The sequence below is a fragment of the Cetorhinus maximus genome, chromosome 18 (genome assembly GCF_964194155.1).
Source record: "Cetorhinus maximus chromosome 18, sCetMax3.hap1.1, whole genome shotgun sequence".
Classification (NCBI taxonomy): Eukaryota; Metazoa; Chordata; class Chondrichthyes; order Lamniformes; family Cetorhinidae; genus Cetorhinus; species Cetorhinus maximus.
The window spans coordinates 2,478,046-2,505,545 of NC_135896.1; the positions used below are offsets into that span (position 1 = coordinate 2,478,046).

Genomic DNA, 27,500 nt, shown 5'->3' on the forward strand with positions numbered 1-27,500 from the left:
TAGGTCACTCCACTCAGGACTGGAACTGGGTTTAAATAGACCTTAGTTCCTCCATCAAAGAATAATTTTTTGCACTAATGAATCATGAAAGCTTTTCAATGTGAAAGATATTTAATGTTTGGGGAGTTCGATTCTCTGACAATGAGACGGAATGGACGGATGGACGGAGAGACAGAGGGAGGGAGGGACGGACGGAGGGAGGGAGGGAGGGAGGGAGGGAGGTAGGGAGGGAGGGAGTGAGGGAGGGAGGGAGGGAGGGAGGGAGGGAGGGAGGGACGGATGGATGGATTATCCCAGAGTCCATTCCATGATATTTTTTATTCTCGACTTGTGTACACACTGTCACTCTCATTACCAATTGTTCATGTTTCATTAGAAATTTCCACCAGACAAAACCATTAGACTGAGTAATCCTGTTGCTTTCCGCTAAACCAACCTCATCGTCTCCCCGTATCCCTCCCCACCCCCACCCCACCCGTATCCCCTCCCCACCCCCACCCCAACCTGTATCCCTGCCCCCACCCCCTCCCCTCCCCGTATCCCTGACCCTACCCCCTTCCCTCCCCATATCCCTGACCCCACCCCCTCCCCACCCCGTATCCCCTCCCCACTCCCTCTCCACCCCGTATCCCCTCCCCACCCCCTCCCCACCCCGTATCCCTGACCCCACCCCCTCCCCTCCCCCTACCCCCTCCCCTCCCCGTATCCCTGACCCCACCATGTCCCCAAATATCCCTTATTCTCACTGAGCCACCATGTTTTCCGTAATTTTGCTCTTGGGGACATTTCCCTGCCTTAAAGGTGCTGCATAAATGCAAGTTGTTGTTATTGTTGCCTAGCACTATTAATATTTCCCGTCCCTTCCAAGTTAAACGCATCAGGAACTTCCAGCGCGCTCAGTATCGCAGACGCTGTCGATCTAGAACCTTCCGGAAGGTTCATATCATTAACACTAACAGCCAAACAAAAAAAAAATCTATTTCCTTTGCCTCTTCTCTTTTAACTGGCAGAGTTATAGATTGAATTTTAAAACACAGTGCGGACGTTGAACTTCAGGGAATGCTTCTTTCGGAGCTGTGGCTAAGGGACCCTCTCCGATATTTGTCACGCTCCTGTGAGCAGTCCTACACTTACTCAAATTCATTATTAACCTTCACTAGGAACATTATGTTCTAAATGTTAGCAGCCAGAGTACATTGGATATTGTCACTTTTTCTGATTCCTGGTTCCGTCAGTTCCTTGGGTTCAGTGACCTTTCTGAAATACCTGCCTTTCGGCCTCTGATTACACCCATTAACTGTAATCCCAGTGCCCAACTCTCTCGTGTCCATGGCAACACCCTCCGCTGTCTCGCTGTCTGAGTGCGCAAATAGGAAGAATTGAAGTGGGATGTTTGAAAGATTCTCTCTCTCGCTCTCTCTCTCCCTCTCTCGCTATGTACGTTTAATCAGGGTTTTAAACGAAGCCAGGTATAGGACAGCTGAGACAGGGCAGAGCCAAGGGAAGGACAGTGTACACACATGGGGCAGGGCTTTTAGGTTGGTGGGTGGGTGCGATTGGCAGGCCTGGGATTGGCTGGGGAACTGACCACTGACCACGATTGGCCCCCGGCCGCGATTTCACACTAGCTGGCCAATTAACGGGCAAGCTGGTGTGAAACAGGCGCTGGAAAGGGGGGGGTGGGGGTGGCGGGAGGGGGGTGGGCGCTGAACGAAAGCTCTCTGAAGGCAGAGCGCTGCCTCACGCAGCTGAAGACTTCAAAACAATTAAATAAAGATTTTAAAATCGGGAAAAGAAAGGTTCACACATCAGAATCAATCACCTGAACATATACACGATTAAAATTCTGTCCCTACGTTTTTATTTGTTTTAATTTATTAACGGGAACCTCCTCCGGCCCTTGGATGAGGTTTCGCCAAAAATGCCAAGTCCGCCCGGCCGATTTGCCCATCCACCAACCGTGAGGTTGGACAGACCACGAAAAATCGGAGTCAATAGGAACTTTAATGACTTTCATTGTCTTCTTATTGTCGGCGAGCGTGTTTCCGATACTGACATGTGCCCGCCGACTGAAATATCGTGCGAGAGCAGGACATCAGGGCGCTTGCCCAATGTCACCTCGCACAACTTCCCGTCCAATCAGGTCGGACACACCCACCCACCCGCATGTCAACCTAAACACTCTGCCCCATGCTGTGTGGGGCAGGTTTAATGGACCAATTCTTTTTATATTCTGCCCATCAGCCTCTTGTGTTTGTCTGTCCGGAACGGAAGATAAGGACAAATGAGAAAGGCCATTCGGTCCACTTTAATTCTTCTATCCAAAGAGATCCTCATGTTCACTATATCCCCTATCCTCACTATGATGAGTGCATGTATTGTTTATCTTCCCTTTCTATATTCACCTGCTGTAAATTTTATGTCATTTTCCTGCCCGTATATATATTTTATGCTATTCATCCTATAATTTCTAAGCTGCGTCCTATTGGCCACTCCAGCTTCGAGAACCCACCAGCCTCTGGACATCAGTTGGCCAATTGAAGGGAGGGTCATTTCCAGGTGACTGTTTACCCCACTTTGTGGGGTCGGGACTTGGACAGTGGGGCCCTGGACTAAAACCTAAAATCTGTGTGTTAATGAGGACAGGTTGATGAACTTGGCTTGTTGTTTACCTCCGGGTTTTGAGGGATAATCTGGTGTAGGTATTTAAAATGATGAAGGTATTCGATAGGCGAGGCAGATAGAGAAATCATTTGGTGGGGGAGGTCAGACATGGGAACATAATCGAAAAACCTGCCCAGTCAGGGGCGATGTCAGGAATCACTTTGTTACACAGAGGGGAGTGGAAAGCTGCAGCCTCCCCCCCCAAAAAACTTTTAACGCTGGGGCCGGTGTGGGTGGGGAATGGGGGTGGGTCAATCAGAGCTTTCCGGACTGAGACTGATAGATTTTTGTTTGATAAAGGTTTGAAGGGATATGGAGCAAAGGCAGGTAAATGGAGCTGAGGTGTAGACCAACCATGATCCAACTGAACGGTGGGACAGCCTTGAGGGGCTGAATGGCCTCCTCCTGTTTCTAGACTGAGTCACTTTACCGAGGGTTCGACAAAGCTCTATCCTGGATGCTCAGCATTAAACTGCAGAAAAGCACCAGCCCAACCAAGTAACCTTGTCCTTTGCATTAGTGAATGTTACGATCTGACTCTGTGCTTTACTGGCCTGTCCTAATATCCACTAACACAGCCTGGAGTCAGATTTGGTTTGATAATCACTCCTGTGGGGCACATTGAGACACATGCCTATGTTAAAGATGCTTTATAAATGCAAGTTGTTGTACGTCTGGAGCACAGGCAGGCAAGAGGGAGAAGGTGGGAAAATATTTAGCCCAAAGAGACAGTGAAAGTGAAATCACCCTCTTACACCAGTGAATTTTCAATCTCTCCCAGTTGCATGAAAGCGTTTGAAAAAAACAGATGCTTGTTTTACTTTTTGACATCAAGACCAAGAACAAAATAATATCTTTTCTTAATAGACCTTCCTTCAGTCAGACTTGTGGTCCAAGGCTCCAACTCTAAGGAAGTCAGCTCTCATCTCTCCATCGCAACGTTCCCAGGTTTCACCATGTGTGAGGAATCAGACTCAAGGTCAGAATCTTCCAGAATCGCTGTTAACTCCATCAGGCTAAACAGGTCCTCTCCCTATTACAACAATAAGGCCCAAATCCGATCAAAACTCGAGACTTTATCCCATATCTGGATAAAACATTCCCAGGATAGAAATTCTGTGGAACTCCACACTTCCCTCCCGGACGCCCTAACTCTCCTCAATTTATCATGACTCAATCTTTTCCAGCCCTGGGAAATCTCGAAATTTTCGCGATTGTTTGGAAGGGCTGCATTCTAATGCCGGGAATGATGAAATCAATAAGGGAGGTCTGTGCTCCAGCCATTGCTGTAAACCTTCTGTGGAAAAGTGCTCTGCTTTATCCTGGGCACTTCCAAAGCCCCCGGGCCCCTCCTCTTCAGTTCCTCTGCACTGCCCGTGCTCAGGGTGGGGTAGGGCAGGGGAGTCTGTCGCCCACACGTGACCCGTTTTTGCTGCTCCTGTGGCTGGCCAGTTAACACGTGCGAAATACTGGGTGTAAAGTCAGCAACAAATTGAGAGTCAGGGTGGCCGGCAAAAGGTGTGTTTTCTCAAGATGGGATTGGAAATGGGGGCGGAGAGCAGGATTGTGAGGGGGGTTGGGGAAGACAAGTACATGATCAAATCCCAAACCCAATAGTCCCAGCCCTTGGGTAATCACCAACCCATTCAATTAACGCCCCATCAGTCTACTCTCCATCATCAGTAAAGTGATGGAAGACAGTGATATCAAGCGGCACTTGTTTAGCAATAACCTGCTCACTGATGCCCAGTTTGGGTTCCGCCAGGGCCACTCAGATCCTGACCTCATTACAGCCTTGGTTCAAACATGGACAAAAGAGCTGAACTCCCGAGGTGAGGTGAGAGTGACTGCCCTTGACATCAAGGCAGCATTTGACCGAGTGTGGTATCAAGGAGCCCCTGCGAAACTAGAGTCAATGGGAATCAGGGGGAAAACTCTCCGCTGGTTGGAGTCATACCTAGCACAAAGGAAGATGGTTGTGGTTGTTGGAGGTCAGTCATCTCAGCTCCAGGACATCACTGCAGGAGTTCCTCAGGATAGTGTCCTAGGCCCAACCATCTTCAGCTGCTTCATCAATGACCTTCCTTCCATCATAAGGTCAGAAGTGGGGATGTTCGCTGATGATTGCACAATGTTCAGCACCATTCATGACTCCTCAGATACTGAAGCAGGCCCTGTCCAAATGCAGCAAGACCTGGACAATATCCAGGCTTGGGCTGACAAGTGGCAAGTAACATTTGTGTCACACAAGTGCCAGGCAATGACCATCTCCAACAAGAGAGAATCTAACCATTGTCCCCTAATGTTCAGTTGCATTACCATCACTGAATCCCCCACTATCAACATCCTGGGGGGTTACCATTGACCCTAAACTGAACTGGATCAGCTGTATACTGTGACTAGAAGAGCAGAGGGTGCCTCAGGGAGCTGAAGGATTTTAAAAACAAAAAGAAAGGTTTTGAAAATCTGACACAATTGTCCCCACATAGGATTCACTCACATGAACATAAACATAATAAAAATTGTGTCAAAACGTTTTTTTAAAGTAATGTCAGAAACCTCACCCCGTCCGCGGATGAGGTTTCCTCAAAAATGCGAAGGCTGCGTGGCCGATTGGTCCACTCGCTAACCGTAAGGTTGGATGGGCAGAGAAAAATCACTCCTAATTAACACTTTAATGGCGAAATATCGCAGGAGTGCACGACGATGTCGGGACGCTCGCCTGATATCATTACCGGGTATTTCATACCCAATCGAGTCAGGCACGCACCTGCCCTTGGGGTGTAAAATTCTGCCCATTGTGTCTGAGTAGCAGTGACTGGATGTAGGATGTCATATTAACTATAGTTTTTTTCATCCTATTGTCTGTGCACTGCAAGGCGTAGATGACATATGAATTTGGCATTACTATCATTAAAAGACAGCTTCAACTTAAAACAACTCCCAAGGTGACCAGTCTAGGAGTTACCATGATAGAGCAATGAACTGGCAGCAGTGACATCTGAATTTGTATCTCTGTACCTGCCCTGGGAGTGTTTGATGGGGACAGTGTAGAGGGAGCTTTACTCTGTATCTAACCCCGTGCTGTATCTGTCCTGACAATTCACCCTCTCCCAATAAATATTGGTGTGTTATTCGGTGCTGACAGGGTGAGGTGGTTTTCAGTTTGAATTATTTGTTGGAAGAATGTTGTTTTTCTTAAAGAAAATTTTGCAAGTATTCTCAAGGCTGGAAGTTGGATTTTTAGGCTGTCTACTGAAGTGCCTGGCCACCAACTGAGACACAATCCTTCTTTTGTCCATCACTCAACAGCCGAGAAGCTGGGCAGATGTTTATAACTGGATATAACATCTGTTAAATTAACTTTCTCCTACTAATGACATGTAAGGCAAAGCAGTGAAGGAATCATGTGAGTCTTTAACTTACTATGGGACCCAGGTGAAGGGTGGACAGTCCAGGAGATGGCCAGTTTGGAGGATGTGCTGAGTGCACGACAGCAACAACCAATTGGTCTTGTACGATGTCTATAACGTGGCCAAACATCATAAGGCACCTCACTGGACCAATTATCAGGTAACATTTCCTACCGAACTCCATACTGGTAATAATCTTCCAAGAATCCTTAGATTCTGGAAAATCCCAGAGGATTGGAGAACGGCCAATGTAACACCCTGATTCAAAAAGGGAAGGAGACCAAAAACAGCAACTATAGACCAGTTAGCTTAACATCCATCATTGGAAAAATGTTAGAGTCTATTATAAAGGATGTAATAGCAGAGCATTTAGAAATGCATAATCTAATCAAGCAGAGTCAGCATGACTTCATGAAAGGGAAATCATACCTGACAAATTTATTAGAATTCTTTGAGGAGGTAATGAGCAAGATAGATAAAGGGGAACCTGTAGACATAATATATTTGGATTTCCAAAAGGTGTTCGATAAAGTATTGCACATAAGGCTGCTTAATAAGATAAGAGCCCATGGTGTTGGGGATAGTATGTTGGCATGGATAGAGGACTGGCTAACTAATAGAAGACAGAGAGTTGGGATAAGGGGGCGATTTTCGGGATGGCAACCTGTAACTAGTGGAGTGCCACAGGGCTCAGCGCTGGGGCCACAATTATTTACAATATATATTAATGACTTGGATGATGGAAGTGAATATACTATTGTCATGTTTGCAGGTGACAAAAATAGGTTGGAAGGCAAGTGGTGAGGATGACACAAAGAGTCTACAGGGAGATATAGACAGATTAAGTGAGTGGGAAAAAACTTGGCAGATGGAATATAATGTGGGAAAATGTGAGGTTATGCACATTGGCCGGAAGAATAGAGGAGCTGAATATTATTTACATGGAGAAAGACTGCAGAAAGCTGCAGCACAGAGGGGTTTGGGAGTCCTGGTGCATGAATCCCAAAAATCTAACATACAAGTTCAAAAGATGATAGGGAAGGCAAATGGAATGTTGGCCTTTATTTCGAAAGGAATGGAATATAAAAATAGGGAAGCTTTGCTAAACTATACAAGGCACTAGTTAGACCACACCTAGAATACTGTGAACAGTTTTGGTCCCCTTATCTAAGGAAAGATATACTGACATTGGAGGCATTCCAGAGAAGGTTCACTAGGTTGATCCCGGGTATGGAGGGATTTTCTTATGAGGAGAGGTTAAGTAGGTTGGGCTGTACTCATTAGAGTTTAGAAGAATGAGAGGCATCCTTATTGAAACATATAAGATTCTTAGGGGTAAAAGCAAAGAACTGCGGATGCTGGAAATCCAAAACAAAAACAAAAACAGAAATACCTGGAAAAACTCAGCAGGTCTGGCAGCATCGGCGGAGAAGAGCACAGTTGACGTTTCGAGTTCTCATGACCCTTCAACAGAACTAAGTAAAAATAGGAAAGGGGTGAAATCACCCTTTCCTATTTTTACTTGGTTCTGTTGAAGGGTCATGAGGACTCGAAATATCAACTGTGCTCTTCTCCGCCGATGCTGCCAGACCTGCTGAGTTTTTCCAGGTATTTCTGTTTTTGTTTTTGTTTCGGATTCTTAGGGGGCTTGACAGGGTAGATGCTGAGAAGTTGTTTCCCCTTGTGGGAGAGTCTAGGACCAGAGAGCTTAACACCAGAGTAAGGGGTGGCCTATTCAAGACAGAGATGAGGAGGAATTTCTTCTCTCAGAGGGTAGTGAATCTGTGGAATTCTTTCCCGCAGAGGGCTGTAGAGGCTGGGTCATTAAATATATTCAAAGCTGAGATAGACAGATTTTTAGTCAGTAAGGGAATCAAGGGTTATGGGGAAAAGTCAGGAAAGTGGAGTTGTGGATTATCAGATCAGCCATGATCTCATTAAATGGCGGATCAGATTCGATGGGCCAAATGGCCCACTGCTGCTCCTACGTCTTATGGTCACATAAACAAATACAGAGACAAATGGCCAATACAGGTGGCTTCCTCACAAGGTAGGAGCATCTTAGAGGAGAGAGGTCAGGAGGTTTATTCCAGGGAATTCCAGAGCTTAGATTGTAAAGTGTGGCCAAACATTCCCTTCAGTCGGCTTCCCTATTACTTCATCAGAAAATTCAATTCCATTAGTCAAGCACAATCTGCCTTTTACAAATCCCTGCTGTCTCTCCTTAATTAACTCCAATCTCTCCAAGTGCCTGGTCATTTTTTGCCCCCGATTATTGTTTCTAAAACCTAACCCACCACTGATGTTAAACTGTAGCCTATAGTTGCTAGGACTGCCCTTGCACCCTTTCTTGAATAAGGATAAACATTCACCACTCTCCAATCCTCTGGTACCCCCCTCATACCTTGGGAAGACTGGAAGACTGTGACAAGCCCTCCTCCTATCTCCATCCCCACTTCCTTTAGAACCTGGGATGCAAGCTGTTGTAAGGTGTTGGGTGTAGCTCAGTAGGTCTTAAGGTTTTCATAATCTTGGGTAGTTTGACAGTGAGTATTTATTAATTACTAGGAACTATGTACTTATGTCCAGTAAAGGTTCAGCTAGGAGTTGCCTCCATGCTTACTTCTACACACTGCTCTGTCCAACATTACAATGGCCCCTTGGTGTAGGTCATATGTTCTCTTACATCACCTTGTGTACTCAATCCCACATTAACCCTTTATACATCAGACCCATATACTACACAAGCCTAGGACTAGGTATTCTAAGCATAGCCAACCATTCTAGTACATCCTCCCTTTCAAATTTCATCCCATCCATTACCTCTACCATCTCCATTGATATTTTGTCAGCATCCGCTTCCTTAGTAAACACTGATTAGAAGTATTCCTTAAGTATTCTAGCCTTGCCCTTCACCTCTGAGCACATATCACCCTCTTTGTCCCTAATAGGCCCAACACTGCCGCTTGCTACCAGCTTACCATTTACATGTAGATGATTTTTGGGTTTCCTTTAATGTTCTTAATTGATGGACAAATATCGATCCCAATTGCTATGTAGTTTCACCATGACAACCCCACGTACAAAGCGATTCTGGGTAGCAAAGCCTCTTGGGCATCTTCTGGAAACTGCAGTAAGTTTCCTTTCAGTCTTACTGCCCAGCTCTGATTGGAATGGCACCTCCAACACTGCTGCACTGCCTCAACACCACACAATGTGTCAGCCTGGATTATGTACTGGAGCCGTGAAGTGGGGCATGAACCCACAACCTTCTACCTCCCAGGCAAGGGCAGTGCCCAATGATCCACAGTTTACAGTTGGGGGAAATCTAAACATTGTACAAGATCTGACCTGGTCCAAAAATACCAACTCATTTGTCTAGTTTCATGATGGTTTTGGTTCAAGACATGGGAGGACCTGCTAGTGTAGAACATTGAAGCTGGATAAGTAGATGAAGGAGAAAGGAATAGAAAGTTCTGCTGATGGGATGAGGTGAAGAGGGGATGGGAGGAGGCTCATGGGGAGTATAAACACCAGCAATTACTGTGCTGATTGGTCTGTTTCTGTGCTATACAGTCTTTGTAACTAAATATTAACTGTTATTCTATTTTCATACTCTCTCTTTGCCAGTTTCATTCTGCTCTCCACTTCCCCTGACACCCATGGTACATCTTTCTTTTGTTTCATCTGGCTCGTCATCCAAGAAGCCCTGGGGTTTTGGTTCCTCTACCTTTCTTCCTCATTGGAATGTACCTAGCCTGTCCCTCAAACACCTCCTCCTTAAAGATAACTTGCTGGTTAGTTCCATGTTTTCCTGTTAGTCATTGACTCCATCTTACCCTGACTAGATCCCCTCTTATCCCATTGCCATTAGCCCCCTTACAATTTAGAAGTTCGATATTAGACTGTTCTTGGCTCTTCTCCGTTACTAATTGAAACCTGATGATACAATGATCACTCTTACCCAACTGTTCTCCCACAGACGCTTGGGGCTGAATTTTACATCCCCTGCCCGAGCCGATTGGGCATTAAATCGCGCAATAAGGTGTCGGGCGAGAGTCCCGACATCATCGCGAACTTGTGCGATATTTTGCTCGGTGGGGCGCACTTCCAATTATGCTCATTAACAGCTCAATTGTCTCCGATTTTTCGTGGACCGTCCCAAACCTTACGGTTGGCGGATGGGTGAATCGGCCAGGCGGACTTTACATTTATCATCCAACCTCCTCCAATGGAGAGATGAAATTTCTGTTATGAAATAAAATAAAAATAATGTCTGTGGGCAGGATTTTTATGAGGTGTGTTCTCAGGTGATTGTTTGTGACATTTTTGTTTTGCAGCTTTTTAAACCTTTATTTCATCATTTTCAGGTCTGCAGCTCCCTGAGACAGCTCTCTGCCCTTAGGGATCTCTCTCGCAGCGCTCACCCCGCGGTGACAACATCACCCACCCTCTTCCCATCCCCCACCCCGGGAGTGCTGACGTTGGCCGGCTATTAACTGGTACAGGCAAAGCAACCAATTGATGGCCGCTCACCCCAATTCTCTGTCAGAACCCGCCTGGTATCCACAACTAAAACAGGAGAGTTGGCTTGTGACTGACTTTGATCATTCCATTATCACTGGATTGTGCTGTGCAGTGAAACATTGGAGTTCATCGAATTACATAGAATATGTAGCACAGAAAGAGGCCATTCAGCCCATCTCATCTGTGCTGGTGTTTATAATCCACACAAGTCTCTTCCCTTTCCATTTGTTATCTCAGCCTTTTAGAATATCTTTCTATTCCTTTTTCACTCATCCACTTGTCTACTTTCCTTTCAAATGTATCCAAGGTTTTCTCTTCGACCACCCCCTGTGGGAGTGAGTTCCACATTCTCATCGCTCTCTGGGTAAAGACTAGCCTCCCTATTGGATTTAGTAATGATCACGTATTTATGGCCCTTAATTTTGGCTTCACCAACAAGGAGGAACATTATCTCCGCACCGACCCTGTGCAACTCATTCAGAATTTCAAAGACCTTGATCAAAGTCTTTTCTTTTGTAAAGAAAAATATTACAACCTGTTCATCCTTACCCGGTAACTGTAATTTCCAGTAACTTCCTTACAAAGGTTTCATTTCCACTTTTGGCAATTCTTAATGTCCTTTCCCTTAACCAGCGCCTGCCCCATCCCCACTGCGCCCCACCCCCACTGTGCCCCACCCCCACTGCGCCCCACCCCCATTGCGCCCCACTCCCACTGTGCCCCACCCCCACTGTGCCCCACCCCCACTGCGCCCCACCCCCACTGCGCCCCACTCCCACTGCGCCCCACCCCCACTGCGCACCATTCCCACTGCGCACCACCCCCACTGTGCCCCACCCCCACTGCGCCCCACCCCCACTGTGCCACACCCCCACTGTGCCCCACTCCCTCTGCGCCCCAGCCCCGCTGCACCCCACCCCCACCCCCACTGCGCCCCACCCCCACTGTGCCCCACCCCCACTGCGTCCCACCCCCACTGCGCCCCACTCCCACTGCGTCCCACCCCCACTGCGCCCCACTCCCACTGCGTCCCACCCCCACTGCGCCCCACTCCCACTGCGCCCCACCCCCACTGCGCACCATTCCCACTGCGCACCATTCCCACTGCACCCCACCCCCACTGCGCCCCACTCCCTCTGCGCCCCAGCCCCGCTGCACCCCACCCCCAACCCCACTGCGCCCCACCCCCACTGTGCCCCACCCCCACCGGGCCCCACCCCCTCTGTTATTTTCGGTTCTATCAGTTATGGACTCACCGGCTTTCATCATCCCAACTTCATAGCACTTGCGGAGTCTGCAGGCTTGGCAGCTTTTGCGTCTGTTCTTGTCTATTGTGCACTGGTTGGTTGCCGGGCAGATGTAGGCGTTGTGACCTGTAATAAACCAGGCCTCGTGAGTGGCAGCAGAAAAGTAAAGAACAAGTACTTGCATTTATATAGCGCCTTTTGCAGCCTCCTGGTGTCTCAACATGTTTCACAGCAAACCAAGGACTTACTTTGCTGAAGAGCAGTTGCTCTTGTCGCACAGGAAATCTGGCAGCTAAGTTGCGCACAGCAAGACCCCAGGACAGCAAAGTGATATTGAGGGGGAGTGGCATAGTGGTAATGTCACTGGGCTAGTAACGCAGAGGCCCCGGCTAATGCTCTGGGGCCACGGGTTCAAATCCCACCACAGCCGCTGGTAGAATTTAAATTCAATTCATTAATAGGCTCACTCAATTAATAAAAATCTGGAATATAAAGTTAGTGACAGTGACCAGGAAACTATCATCGATTGTTGTAAAAATGCATCTGGTTCACTAACGTCCTTTAGGGAAGGAAATCTGCCGTCCTTACCCGGTCTGGCCTACATTTGACTCCAGACCCACAGCAACGTGGTTGACTCTGAAATGGCCCAGCAAGACACTCAGTTCAAGGACAATTAAGGATGGGCAACAAATGCTGACCTTGCCAGCGACACCCGCATCCCATGGGAGAATATTAAAGAGCAGATAATCTATTTTAGCGACTAGATTTGAACAAGGCCACAAGCCAGAATTATGAGCTGAAAAGGGTAAATGTGTCTATCCAAATAATGGGAGCAATGTAAATACTGGTGGCTGTAAAAAGCACTTGAAGGAGAAAGGGTTTGGAGGGATTATGGGGAAAGCACGAGAGTGGGAAAGGCTGGTACAAAGGCGATAGTTTGAATGGCTTTCTGCTGTGCTGCATCATTTATTATTCTCTCACTGCTCCATATTCATATCTTACTGAAAAATATTACATCTGCTCACATTTGTTGGCTGCAATGCGCAAATTCCAGTTGTCCCTTTTTTTGTAACATGTCATTGCCAAATCCTAACGGTGAGAAATTTCTATCTCTGCATTTAAACCACAAAATGTCCAATATCAACTGATGCTTGTCACAATGGCCGGAATTTTACCCCTCTCCGGCGGGCGGGCTAGAAGGGGAAGGGGAGGGGTGGAGGGTGCGGTAAAATCACAGGGAAGTGTGTTGGGAGAGCTTCCCGATGTGACCCCACCCCTGCCGAGGCATTGTACCAGCGGAAGGACTGGGTGTGGACCAGTTACCTGAGCTGGGCCCAACCCATTAGCATAACTCAAGGCCAATTAAGGGGACCTGTTGCAAATGTCGAGGCAACACTGCCCCCCAAACCTACCCCCCCCTCCCCCAAACCCCTCCACTCAATGGGGAAGCTACCAGATTAATGGAGGCAGGCTCCCTGTTGGGCCTGGGGTTGGCCATTGGAGCTCAGAAGCTCCGCACTGCACAGAGCAGGGGGCTGCGGGCAGGAGAGGAAGACCCGGTAACCCCAGTGATCTCAACAGAGGGTTTCTCTTCCAACTCTCAACCCCCTGAATCTTTGTTAATGTTACCTGGCCCAGCTCCTGAGGTTTCCTGCGAGCTCCTTGTGGCACTCCCAGGAGCCCATGCCCGCCATCCCTAATTGGACGGCAGGGCCACAGCTGGACAATTAGGAACCAGCTGTGGTCAAATGAGCGACCAGCTGGCACTGCTGCGAGTGTGGGCATGGGATCCACTTTCCGCCAATACATCAGGATCCAAGCCCCTGGTAAGATTCAGGCCAGTCACATTACCGGCTTTGGTCACTTGGTGGCATTGTTACCAACTTCCACCTCGAAAAAGCTCAACATATTTCCTGAAAATCTTTTCCTGAGGCAAGTCCCTTCCTTGTAACTAAAATTTCTCGTGTTCAAAGTAAGCTATGGAATATTATTTTCCAATTTCAGCTGACATATTTCTTGTCATGATTAAATGTCCATATCTAGACCTTTATTAAAGCCTTTATTAAACACTTAAGGAATTAGACCATAAGACCATAAGACATAGGAGCAGAAATTAGGGCATTCAGCCCATCGAGTCTGCTCCGCCATTCAATCATGGCTGATAAGTTTCTCAACCCCATTCTCCCCGTAACCTTTGATCCCCTTACCAATCAAGAACCCATCTATCTCGGTCTTAAATACACTCAATGACCTGGCCTCCACAGCCTTCTGTGGCAATGAATTCCATAGATTCATCACTCTCTGGCTAAAGAAGTTTCTCCTCATCTCTGTTCTAAAAGGTCTTCCCTTTACTCTGAGGCTGTGCCCTCGGGTCCTAGTCTCTCCTACTTTTCCCGAAAGCCTAGATTTACACTTAACTAAGTTTTAACATTGATTGTTGAATCCATAACACACAACCTGAGCATGAGAACTGTACCGAATATTGCAGGTTACACCATTACCAAGCAGTCCGCTGTCCTGAAGAGTGCATTTCAATAGCTGTTTAAAATCAAAAGAGGGTTGACTGGACCAATACCAGGAACAGGTGGGTTGTCTTATGAGGAAAGGTTAGGCTTTTACCCACTGGAGTTTAGAAGAGTAAGAGGCAACTTGATTGAAACGTTTTAAGATCCTGAGGGGTCTTGACAGGGTGGATGTGGAGAGGATGTTTCCTCTTGTGGGAGAATCTAGAACTAGGGGTCACTGTTTAAAAATCAGGGGTCACCCATTTAAGACAGAGACGAGGAGAAATCTTTTCTCTCAGAGGCTCCCGAGTCTTTGGAACTCTCTTCCTCAAAAGGTGGTGGGAGCAGAGTCTTTGAATATTTTTAAGGCAGAGCTAGATAGATTCTTGATTAACAAGGAGGTGAAAGGTTATTGGGGGTAGGCGGGAGGTTACAATCAGATCAGCCTTGATCTTATTGAATGGCAGGGCAGGCTCGAGGGGCCGAGTGGCCCATTCCTGCTCCTAATTAGTTGGTCAATTTAAGGGGCCTGTCTGTTGGTGGGTTTATTTGCTGTATGGTGCCTGGCACACATGGAGTTTGGTGGCGATTGGTGGATTTGTATTTTCATTAATAGATGGGCTTCACCCTGCACTCAAATTCACCTTTAAAATGCAGCAGTTAAATGAACTCCCCTTCCTCGACACTAGTTGAGAAATCAGCCAGGGGGTTCTCTACTACGGTCTACCACAAACCGACCTCCACTGGTCAACATACGCGTTGGGATTCTTACAGTTCCACACGCTATAACATTGGCCTTATCAGCAACCTCGTAAATAGGGCCTGAGCCATTTGCTCACCATGCAAGCTTGATGCTGAAATAGGGGCATCAGAGACATCCTGCAGGATAATGGCCACCCTGATCAGATCATTTTGTGCTGTATATCACCCAAACTCATGAACAGGCCTAAAGCCGTCACTTTCAGCCCTGAAAAGTGCCCAGTTTACCTCAGATTACCCTGGAAGGGCAAGATATCTCAAAACTGTGAGCACCAGGTGAAGCTATCTGTTTCTCGCTGCTACTATGCAGTAACAACACGAGTGGTATTCACCACTAACAGGAAGCTGCCGTCACGCCAAAAAGACGTTCTGCCTATCACACAATGAGTGATGTGGTGTATGAATTTCAGTGCCAGTGTGATGCTAGCTATGTCGGCCGTACATCCCAAAGACTGGTGGATCGTATCAAACAGCATGTGCCAGCCATTGTTCACAATGGGCAATGTACAGGCCATACCCAACCAGCCTGTGGTTGCAAAACTCAAAACACAGTGTCCAACATTAGATGTGATCCCGCGATTGGATAAAATTTGCTAAGTAATCCTCAGTGTGCAAAAAATTATGCTGACAACCAGTTTAAGATTGTCAGTAGGGCTCACAATGTGGCGCATTTCCATGTACTGGAAGCTACATAGATTAATACACGGGGCCCTGTTCTTTGCGGGCAGAAAGAACATGTACACACATTGTGCCTGTTTCAGCTGAACAAAATACGTGACAGCCATTTGCTGACTCACTCCTCAGGGTAATGCCTTGACCAATCAGGGTCAAGATGCCTGGCTTAAATTTCTAACAATGCTTGGCAGGTAACTGTCAGTCACCATCAATTGGTGCATTCTCCATAGAAATGCCTCTACCAATCATGTCCACTTGCTAACCAATCAGCATTCTCTTTTCATACAGTATAAATTGTTGTTTTTCCCTTATATCGGTATTCTTGTGAAGTGTCCTGATGAGTGTGAGATGAAAAGCTTCGACATGTCTCTTTCTTCACCAACACTCAAGTGTTGTATACATTATATATTAACAGACATTCTTCCTCAGTATAACACTGCATATATTATATAATAACACACACGGTGTTACTGGGTATAACGCTGTATATATTATATAATTACAGTTTTTCTCCTGGGTATAACACTATATAGTATATAATAACACACCATGCATTACTGTGGATAAGAGTGTATATATGATACAATAACAGAGTGTGTCAATGGGTATAACACTGTGTATATCATATAATAACACTGTGTGTTACTGGATAAAATACTGTATATATTATATAATAACACAACGTGTGTAACTGGGTATAACACTGTATCTATTATATAACACATGTGTGACTGGGTATAAGATTATATATATCATATAATAACAGTTTTGTCCCTGGGTATAACAACATATATATTATATAATAACACACATATGTGACTGGGTATAACACTGCATATTATATAATAACACAATGGGCATTACTTGGTATAATGCTGTACCTTATATATAATAACACAGTGTTATTGGGTATATCACTGTATATATTACATAATAACACACCGTGTTACTGGTATAAGACTGTGTATAACATATAATAACACACCATGTGTTACTGGGTATAACACTGTATATATTATATAATAACACACTGCGTTACTGGTATAACACCGTATATATTATACAATAACACAGTGTGTGTAACTGGGTATAACAATGCATATATTATATAATAACACAACGTGTTACTGGGTATAACGCTGTATATTATATAATAACACACTGCGTTACTCAGTATAACACTGTATATATTGTATAATAACACACTGCGTTACTGGGTATAACGCTGTATATATTATACAATTACTCACTGTGTAACTGGGCATAACACTGTATATATTATATAATAACACACCGTGCGTTACTTGGTATAATGCTGTATATATTATATAATAACATGCCGTGTTGCTGGGTATAATGCTGTATATATTATATAATACCACACTGCATTACTAGGTATAACACCATATATATTATACAATAACATACTGTGTGTAACTGGGTATAACAATGTATATATTATATAATAACACACCATGTGTTACTGGCTATAATGCTATAATGTTACTGGGTATAATGCTGTGTATATATTATATAATATCATACTGCATTACTGAGTATAACGCTGTATATATTATATAATAACACGATGTGTTACTGGGTATAATGCTGTATATATTATACAACAACACACTGTGTGTAACTGGGTGTGACAATATATATATTAATAATCATTTGTTAGTACAAAACTTGAGTATCGCTAAAAAGAGAGACATGTCAAAGTTTTCTTATTGCACTCATCAGGCTATGTTTCAAGAATACCAATATAAGGGGAAAACAACAATTCATACTTTGTGTGAAGAGAGGGCTGATTGGTTGGCAAGTGACGTAACCATGGAGACTGCATCAGTGATGGTGACTGTCAGTATGTAAGTTGTTGTTTTCTACTTATATTGGTATTCTTGTGAAGTGTCCTGATGAGTGCAAGATGAAAAGCTTTGACATGTCTCTTTTTTAAGCAATACTCAAGTTCTGCATGCATTATATAATAACAGACTTTTTTTTCCTTAGTATAACACTGTATATATTATATAATAACACACCATGTGTAACTGTGTATAACATTGTACATATTGTGTATAACGCTGTCTATTATATCATAACACACTGTGTTACTGTGTATAACATTGTATATATTGTATAATAACACACTGTGTTACTGTGTATAATACTGTATATATTGTATAATAACACACTGTGCTACTGGGTATAATACTGTATATGTTGTATAATAACACACTGTGTTACTGTGTATAACATTGTATATATTGTATAATAACACACTGTGCTACTGGGTATAATACTGTATATGTTGTATAATAACACACTGTGTTACTGGGTATAACATTGTATATGTTGTATAATAACACACTGTGCTACTGGGTATAATACTGTATATGTTGTATAATAACACACTGTGTTACTGGGTATAATACTGTATATGTTGTATAATAACACACTGTGCTACTGGGTATAATATTGTATATGTTGTATAATAACACACTGTGTTACTGTGTATAACATTGTATATATTGTATAATAACACACTGTGTTACTGGGTATAATACTGTATATGTTGTATAGTAACACACTGTGTTACTGTGTATAACATTGTATATATTGTATAATAACACACTGTGCTACTGGGTATAATACTGAATATGTTGTATAATAACACACTGTGTTACTGGGTATAATACTGTATATGTTGTATAGTAACACACTGTGTTACTGTGTATAACATTGTATATATTGTATAATAACACACTGTGCTACTGGGTATAATACTGTATATATTGTATAATAACACACTGTGTTACTGTGTATAATACTGTATATGTTGTATAATAACACACTGTGTTACTGTGTATAACATTGTATATATTGTATAATAACACACTGTGCTACTGGGTATAATACTGAATATGTTGTATAATAACACGCTGTGTTACTGGGTATAATACTGAATATGTTGTATAATAACATATATACATTGTATATATTGTATAATAACACACCATGTGTAACTGGGTATAATACTGTATATGTTGTATAATAACACACTGTGTTACTGGGTATAATACTGTATATGTTGTATAATAACACACTGTGTTACTGTGTATAATATTGTATATATTGTATAATAACACACTGTGTTACTGGATATAATACTGTATATATTGTATAATAACACACTGTGTTACTGGATATAATACTGTATATATTGTATAATAACACACTGTGTTACTGGGTATAATACTGTATATATTGTATAATAACACACTGTGTTACTGGGTATAATACTGTACATGTTGTATAGTAACACACTGTGTTACTGTGTATAACATTGTATATATTGTATAATAACACACTGTGTTACTGGGTATAATACTGTATATATTATAAAATGATAGACTTTTGTTTCCTGGGTATGACACTATATAATATATAACACGCCATGTATTACTGGGTATAAGACTGTATATATGATATAAGAACACACCATGTGTCATTGGATATAACACAATTTATATTATATAATAATGCACTGCGTTACTGGGTATAATGCTGTATATATTATATAATAACACCATGCTACTGGGTATAACACTGTATATATTATACAATAACACACCATGTGTAACTGGGTATACCACTGTATATATTAATAGACATTTGCTAGCACAAAACTTGAGTATTGCTGAAAAAAGGGACATGTCGCAGCTTTTTGTCTTGCACTCATCAGGACACTTTACAAGAATAACAATATAAGGGGAAACAACAATTTATACCGTTTGTGAAGAGTGTGCTGATTGGTTGGCAAGTGCCATTACCATGGAGAATGTGCCAGCAATGGTGACTCTCAGTAAATTATTGTTTACCCCTTATATTGGCATTCTTGTGAAGTGTCCTGATGAGCGCAAGACAAAAATCTTTAACATGTCTCTTTTTTCACCAATACTCAAGTTCTGTATATATTATAGAACCATAGAACACTACAGCACAGAAAACAGGCCATTCGGCCCTTCTAGTCTGTGCCGAAATATTATTCCGCTAATCCCATTGACCTGCACCTAGTCCATAACCCTCCAGACCTCTCCCATCCATGTATCTATCTAATTTACTCTTAAAACTTAAGAGTGAGCCCGCATTTACCACGTCAGATGGTAGCTCGTTCCACACTCTCACCACTCTCTGAGTGAAGAAGTTCCCCCCAATTTTTCCCCCTAAACCTTTCCCCTTTCATCCTAAAGCCATGTCCTCTCATGTTTATCTCTCCTAATCTAAGTGGAAAGAGCCTACTCGCATTTACTCTGTCTATACCCCTCACAATTTTGTAAACTTCTATCAAATCTCCCCTATCCTTCTACGCTCCAAGGAATAAAGTCCAAACCTGTTTAATCTTTCCCTGTAACTCAACTCCTTAAGACCCGGCAACATCCTAGTAAATCTTCTCTGCACTCTTTCAATCTTACTGATATCTTTCCTGTAGTTAGGCGACCAGAACTGCACACAATACTCCAAATACACCATATATATTATATCATAACACACTGCATATTACTGGGTGTAACACCATATATATTGTATAATAACACACTGCGTGTTACTGGGTATAACACCATATATATTATATAATAACACACTGCATGTTACTGGGTGTAACACCATATGTATTATATAATAACACACTGCGTGTTACTGGGTATAACACCGTATATATTTTATAATAACACACTGCGTGTTACTGGGTGTAACACCATATATATTTTATAATAACACACTGCGTGTTACTGGGTATAACACCATATATATTTTATAATAACACACTGCGTGTTACTGGGTGTAACACCATATATATTATATAATAACACACTGCGTGTTACTGAGTGTAACACCATATATATTATATAATAACACACTGCGTGTTACTGGGTATAACACCGTATATATTTTTTAATAACACACTGCGTGTTACTGGGTGTAACACCATATATATTATATAATAACACACTGCGTGTTACTGAGTGTAACACCATATATATTATATAATAACACACTGCGTGTTACTGGGTGTAACACCATATATATTTTATAATAACACACTGCGTGTTACTGGGTGTAACACCATATATATTATATAATAACACACTGCGTGTTACTGGGTGTAACACCATATATATTATATAATAACACACTGCGTGTTACTGGGTATAACACCGTATATATTTTATAATAACACACTGCGTGTTACTGGGTATAAGACTGTATATATCATATAACAGTTTTTTTCCCTGGATATAATACCATATATATTATACAATAACACTGTGTGTGACTGGGTATAACACTGCACATTATATAATAACACACCATGTGTTACTGGGTATAACACTGTATATATTATATAATAACACACCATGTGTTACTGGGTATAATACTGTGTATTATATAACATACTGTCTTTTCCTGGGTATAAGACTGTATGTAATATATAGCAATAACGTGCGTTACTGGGTATATCATTGTGTATATTATATAATAACACTGTATGTTACTGGGTATAAGACTGTATATATTATATAATAACACCCTACATGTTACTGAGTATAATGCTGTATATATTATAATACACCGTGCGTTACTGGGTATAACACTGTATATATTATACAATAACACACTGTGTTACTGAGTATAAAGCCATATATATTATATAATAACACTTGGTTACTGGGTACAAATCTGTATATATTATATAATAACACCGTGTGATGTGGATCTAATAGCGTCCCAACAGATGTGAAGTGTGCTGGCCTGTAATTGTTCATAGGACCAGGGGGTGAACCATTCAGTTAGATCATGGCTGATCAGTAATTTAACTTCATCTGCCTGTCTTGGTTCCATATCCATTAATACCCTTGCCTAACTAAAATCTTTCAATGTCTGTGTTTGAGATTTTCCTCTGACCTCCCCCTTGACCCTCACACTGCCCCCAGCCTTGACAACTTTTTGGCGGGAGAGATTTCCAGATTTCCATTCTCCTTCCTGACATCACTCCCGAATGACCTGGCCTGACTTTAGGGTTGAACCCCGCTGCCACTGGCCCCCCAACTAACAACAACAACTTACATTTATATAGCACCTTTACATAATAATACACCACAAGGAGCTTCATAGGAGCATCATTAAATAAAATACAACACCGAGCCCCCTAAGAGAGATTAGAGTAGTTGACCAAAAGTTGACCAAAGAAGGAGGTTTTAAGGAGTATTTTGAAGGAGAACAGAGAAGCAGAGAAGTTTAGGGAGGGAATCCCAGATCTTAGGGCCCAGGCAGTTGAAGGCATGGCCACCAATGGTGAAATTATTAAAATCAGGGATCTCAAGAGGCCAGCATTAGGGGAGTGCAGACATTTGGTAGAAACAATTTCTCTCTCTCTCTACTCTATCACCCATTTTAATCATCTTGAGTATTGCTGAAAAAAGACATTTTGTTGAAGCTTTTTGTCTTGCGCTCATCAGGACAATCCCAAGAATACCAATGTCAGGGGAAGCAGCAACTTTATACCGTATGAGAAGAGAGTGCTGATTGGTTGGCAAGTGGACTTTATTCTTGCACATGGTTTCAATTTTACTGTGATTTCACCCCAAATCAAACAGGAAGAGGTATTTGCTGAGTTCAAACTCCTCTACTCCCAACTATCCTACCACAAACCAGCCTTCCCTGAAGATGCTGAATCCTTGAAAGTGCGCTTAGCTGATCTAGAGTGTGCATTTTGTGGGATTCCGAATGACCTGTCTGATTTGCATATGCACGCAAATGTCTTACAGTGTTGGAGGCCTTAAGACCAACCCTGACATACACATCAGTAAACCTGACAAATGAACAGGAATAGTCATCCTTAACAACCGTGACTATATCAACAAACTGCAGGCAATTCCTAATGACAGGTCCAAATTCGTATCCATTGGACCTGCCACTCAACATGACCAGACAAGCCTTGCTCGAATGTAAGCTCAAAAAACGCTTGCTGGACTTGTGTAAGAGCGATGAGCTACCACATGATATATATGACAGGGTTCATCCTCACAGCTCACTGTGTCCATGTGTGTAAGGGCTGCCCAAGACACACAAAAGTGCTGTCCCTTTACGCCCTGTCTTATCTATGGCCGGTTCTGCACAGCATGAAATGGCCAAATAGTTGGACAAGTTGTTACGGCCAGGTCTTGACCAAGTTTTCCACATACACAGTGAAGGATTCCTTCCATTTGCGAAGACCACACAGGACTTGCATATCGATAGCAACGCTGTGTCCATGTGCTCATTTGACATTGCTAGCCTATTCACCAATGTCCCACTTCAGGAATTTGCACTGCAGCTCTATATCATGGTGATCTAGACTCATCACCATTGCGTGAATTAATCTTCATTGAGCTTATGAACTCGGCAACTCGCGCAGTTGAGTTCAGTTTTCTGCCCAAATAGATGGCGTTGCCATGGGATCCCGTCTAGGCCCAACTCTCACTAACATCTTTGTCGGGTTCCATGAGAAACATGTCCCCAGTGGAATGGCACCTAACTTCCTACCACTTGCATATTTCCAATATGTGGATAATATGTTTGCTATATTTAAATCCGGAGCAGAGTGTAATAATTTCCTTACATGTCTTATGGGCTCCATCCTGCGCTCAAATTCACCTTTGAAACAGAGCAGTCAAATGAACTCCCCTTCCTTGATGTGAGAGATGAGAAATCTGCCAGGGGATTCTCCACCATGGTCTACCACAAGCCTATCTTCACTAGTCAGTATATGTGTTGGGATTTTTACAGTTCCATGTGCTATAACATTGGTCTTATCAGCAACCTCGTAAATAGGGCCCGAGCCATTTGCTCACCATGCAAGCTTGATGCTGAAATAGGGGCATCAAAGACATCCTGCAGGATAATTGCTCCCTGATCAGATCATTTTGTGCTGTATATCACACAAACTCATGAACTGGCCTAAAGCCGTCACTTTCAGCCCTGAAAAGTGCCCAGTCTACCTCAGATTACCCTGGAAGGGCAAAGGTATCTCAAAAATTTGAGTAACAGGTGAAGCTAGCTGTTTCACGCTGCTACTATGCAGTAACAACACGAGTGGTGTTCACCACTAACAGGAAGCTGCCATCAAGCCAAAAAGATGTTCTGCCTATCACACAAATAAATAATGTAGTAAATAAATTTCAGTGCCAGTGTGATGGTAGCTATGTCGGCCGTACATCCCAAAGACTGGTGGATCGTATCAAACAGCCTGTCCCAGACGCTGTTCGCAATGGGCAGGATCCACACCGTACCCAGCCAGCCCGTACTTGCAAAACTCAAAACACAGTGTCCAACATTAGATGTGATCCCGCGATTGGACAACATTTGCTAAATAATCCTCAATGTGCTAGAAATACGCTGACAACCAGTTTAAGATTGTCAGTAGGGCTCACAATGTGGTGCATTTCCGTGTCCTGGAAACTACATAGATTAATACACAGGGCCCTGTTCTGTGCGGACAGAAAGAACATGTACACACATTGCGCCTGTTTCAGCTAAACAAAATAAGTAATAACGATTCGCTGGTTCATTCCTCAGGGCAGTGCCTTGACCTATCAGAGTCAAGCTGTCTGGTTTAAATTTCAAACAATGCTTGGCAGTTAACTGTCAGTCACCATTAACTGGTGCATTTTCCATGGCAATGCCTCTACCAATCAGAGTCCACTTGCCAACCAATCAGCAGTCTCTTCTCATACAGTATAAAGTTGTTGCTTCCCCTGACATTGGTATTCTTGGGATTGTCCTGATGAGTGCAAGATGAAAAGCTTCGACAAAATGTCCTTTTCAGCAACACTCAAGTTCTGTCCGACCAAACAACCGTTAATCACCTTTAATGCCTCAATGAGACAACCTTTATTCTTCTATTTCTCATGGGATATAAGCCTAGTCTGCAATGACAACCTGCATTTATATAGCACCTTTAATGTAATAAAACATCCAAAAGTACTTCACCAGAAGGTAACTTAGACAAATCAAGCATTGGGCTGGGTGAAATCTCAGTCAAAGAAGTAGGTTTTAAGGAGCATCCTAAAGGAGGAGGGGACGGGGGTGGTGTTTATGAGGGAATTCCAGAGTTTAGGGCTTTGGCAGACAAATAAACGGCCAGCAATGATGGAGTGGTTAAATCCAGGGTCAGGAAGCCGGGCGTTAAAAGTGGTAGACTAAACACAATTAAGGTATTTTGAAAAGAGAGTCCCTCTGCACTCCAGTATGACCAAGATTATCTCCAGCACTTAGACTATTAAGAAAAAGGTTTTAGTTGTCATGGAAACTGGGGATTGAATCTTCCAGTCTCACATTTACTGGGTGCAAAAAATGCTCCTCGTTCAATTCTATCGCTGATGGATTTCTTAAGGTCTCTTTTGCGACTGAAAACGGAAAACAGCAAATTCAGACAAAGGCTGCAGGCAGAAAGCAGAGTACAGGTGGAAGACTACAGACCGAGGACTGCAGATAAAAAGCAGACTACAGGCAGCAGACAGTGGACCACAGAAAGGAGTCTACAGGCAGCAGACAGGCAGAAGGCTACTGACAGCAGACTGTGGCTTAAAAAGCAGACTATAGATAGCGGACAGGCAGTTCTACAGACAGTAGACAGGTAATTGCAGATTGCAGACAGGCAATTGCAAACTGCAGACAGACGATTGTAGACTGGAGACATTCCGACCTGAGGGAACATTCCAGAAACAAACAGAAAAGTCAATGGAATCATTCTAGCAGCCCGAGTCGAACAACTGAGTGAACACAGACATCTGGTGAGGCCATGTCGATAAGCAATGACTGTTTCAAAATCACCCCCCAATTTTTTTAATAATTCTAATTAATTGTTAAAAGTACAGGTAGCCAAACTTGTTTGGTGGATATAATCCCCTCTGGTGCAAGAGTAAAACTACCTCAGCTCTTTAATGAATATTATTTGGACTCAGTACTGTACATGAGTGTAATAGTGCGTAGGTTTAAATTTCACCCTCCGTACCAACGGGGATTATGATATCGGGTGCTCACTTATATTTGGATGACACAAAACCAAATTAAAGCCTGTTAAAGAAAAGATAAATCTATTTCTGAGGTTATTTTCACAATTGCATATTTTTTCCAAGGCCATTAGCAGATTCTATAGTTTCGTTCCCTAGGGTTTAGTGGCTGCTACTTATTCCTGACAGATTGTTGCTGCTGATACCCGAGCCATTGATTTAAGACAAAAACAGAATTACCTGGAAAAACTCAGCAGGTCTGGCAGCATCGGTGGAGAAGAAAAGAGTCAACGTTTCAGGTCCACATGACCCTTCAACAGAACTGAAGTATAGTTAGGAGAGGGGGTGAAATATAAGCTGGTTTAAGGTGGGGGGGCGGGGGGAGAGAGAAGTTGAGGGTGGGGTGGTTGTAGGGACAAGCAAGCAGTTTAAGTGCCTGCTGGTACGATTCCACTCTCTAAAATACTTCTCTCTAAAGAATCAGGGCAGCAGACACATGGGGAACACAACCACCTGGAAGTTCCCCTCCAAGTCACTCACCATCCTGTCTTGGAAATATATCGGCCGTTCCTTCACTGTCGCTGGGTCAAAATCCTGGAACTCCCTCCCTAACAGCACTGTGGGTGTACCTACACCACATGGACTGCAGCGGTTCAAGAAGGCAGCTCACCACCACCTTCTCAAGGGTAATTAGGGATGGGCAATAAATGCTGGGCCAGCCAGCGAAGCCCAACTTTCAAGAATATTTCTTTTTAAATCTATGTCATTGTCTCTTTCTCACACACACTTACTCCCCCTTTTCCCGAATGGCTTCGCTCACCAGCTAACACACTGATAGCAAGGCTCAGACATCATTATCTAACTGATTACATAACGAGGCCGGGATTTTATGGCCCCGCTCCGGCGTGTCTTGGCTGGAGCTTAAACACCGGCATGGACTGGATGGGCCGATTGGCCTGTTCCTGTACCGTGAATCCCACACAATCCTCTGTGTTTCTCTTCCCCATCTCACAGGCCACTCCCTGCTCAGGGGTGAAGGCCAGTATTTTGTAGTTAATAAACCGTGATCACATTAACCAGCTAGGCCCAAGGATAAATGACCCAAGTGGCTTCCCAGAGACTTCATCTGATCCAAACAAGTGCCTAAGGAAGGGACTGGAGAGGGTCAAAGAGCTGGAGGTTAAGGAGAGTTGAGAAGCAATCAAACTGAGATCCAGGGAGCAAATGTATTTCTCAAAAAAAGTTTTGTTTGAACATTTTTGAATTTTAACCATAAAAATATCAAACACTTGGAAAAAATACTGTTTGACTGACAGGTCAAGAATCATCCATTCGGGGAAGAAAGAGTCTGTTTGCTTTCCAATTGGCTGAGGCGGTGAGGCACTAAGAGGATGACATGTTGAGCGTCCAATGGTGAGAAAGTGGGGGTGGGGGAGGGAGGCCAATTGGAGGAAGAATATCATTGATAAACCTCCAGAAACATGTTCAAGCAGATTTGGCAGCCCTCTGATTCTCCCTTATTCTCCACTCTGCGGCCAAAGGAAATAACTTCCCCACACTCAGCCTACGGAAGGAACATGTTCAAGGCCTGACCCTTTTCTGAATTACCCTTGAGCTTGGGAAGCCTATAGTTCCCTGTTGCTTTCTCCATGGCAA

At 43.5% G+C, this 27,500-nt stretch overlaps 1 protein-coding gene across 2 annotated transcripts in view; it reads right to left on the bottom strand.

Annotated features, from left to right (window-relative positions):
• The window catches only part of esr2a (estrogen receptor 2a), a 145,152-nt gene that overhangs the window by 94,408 nt on the left and 23,244 nt on the right, over positions 1-27,500 (bottom strand). For both annotated transcript variants that reach the window (XM_078561959.1, XM_078561960.1), the window contains exon 4: positions 11,861-11,977. In XM_078561959.1, the coding sequence (XP_078418085.1) occupies positions 11,861-11,977 (117 nt within the window). The remainder of the gene's footprint in view (positions 1-11,860; positions 11,978-27,500) is intronic.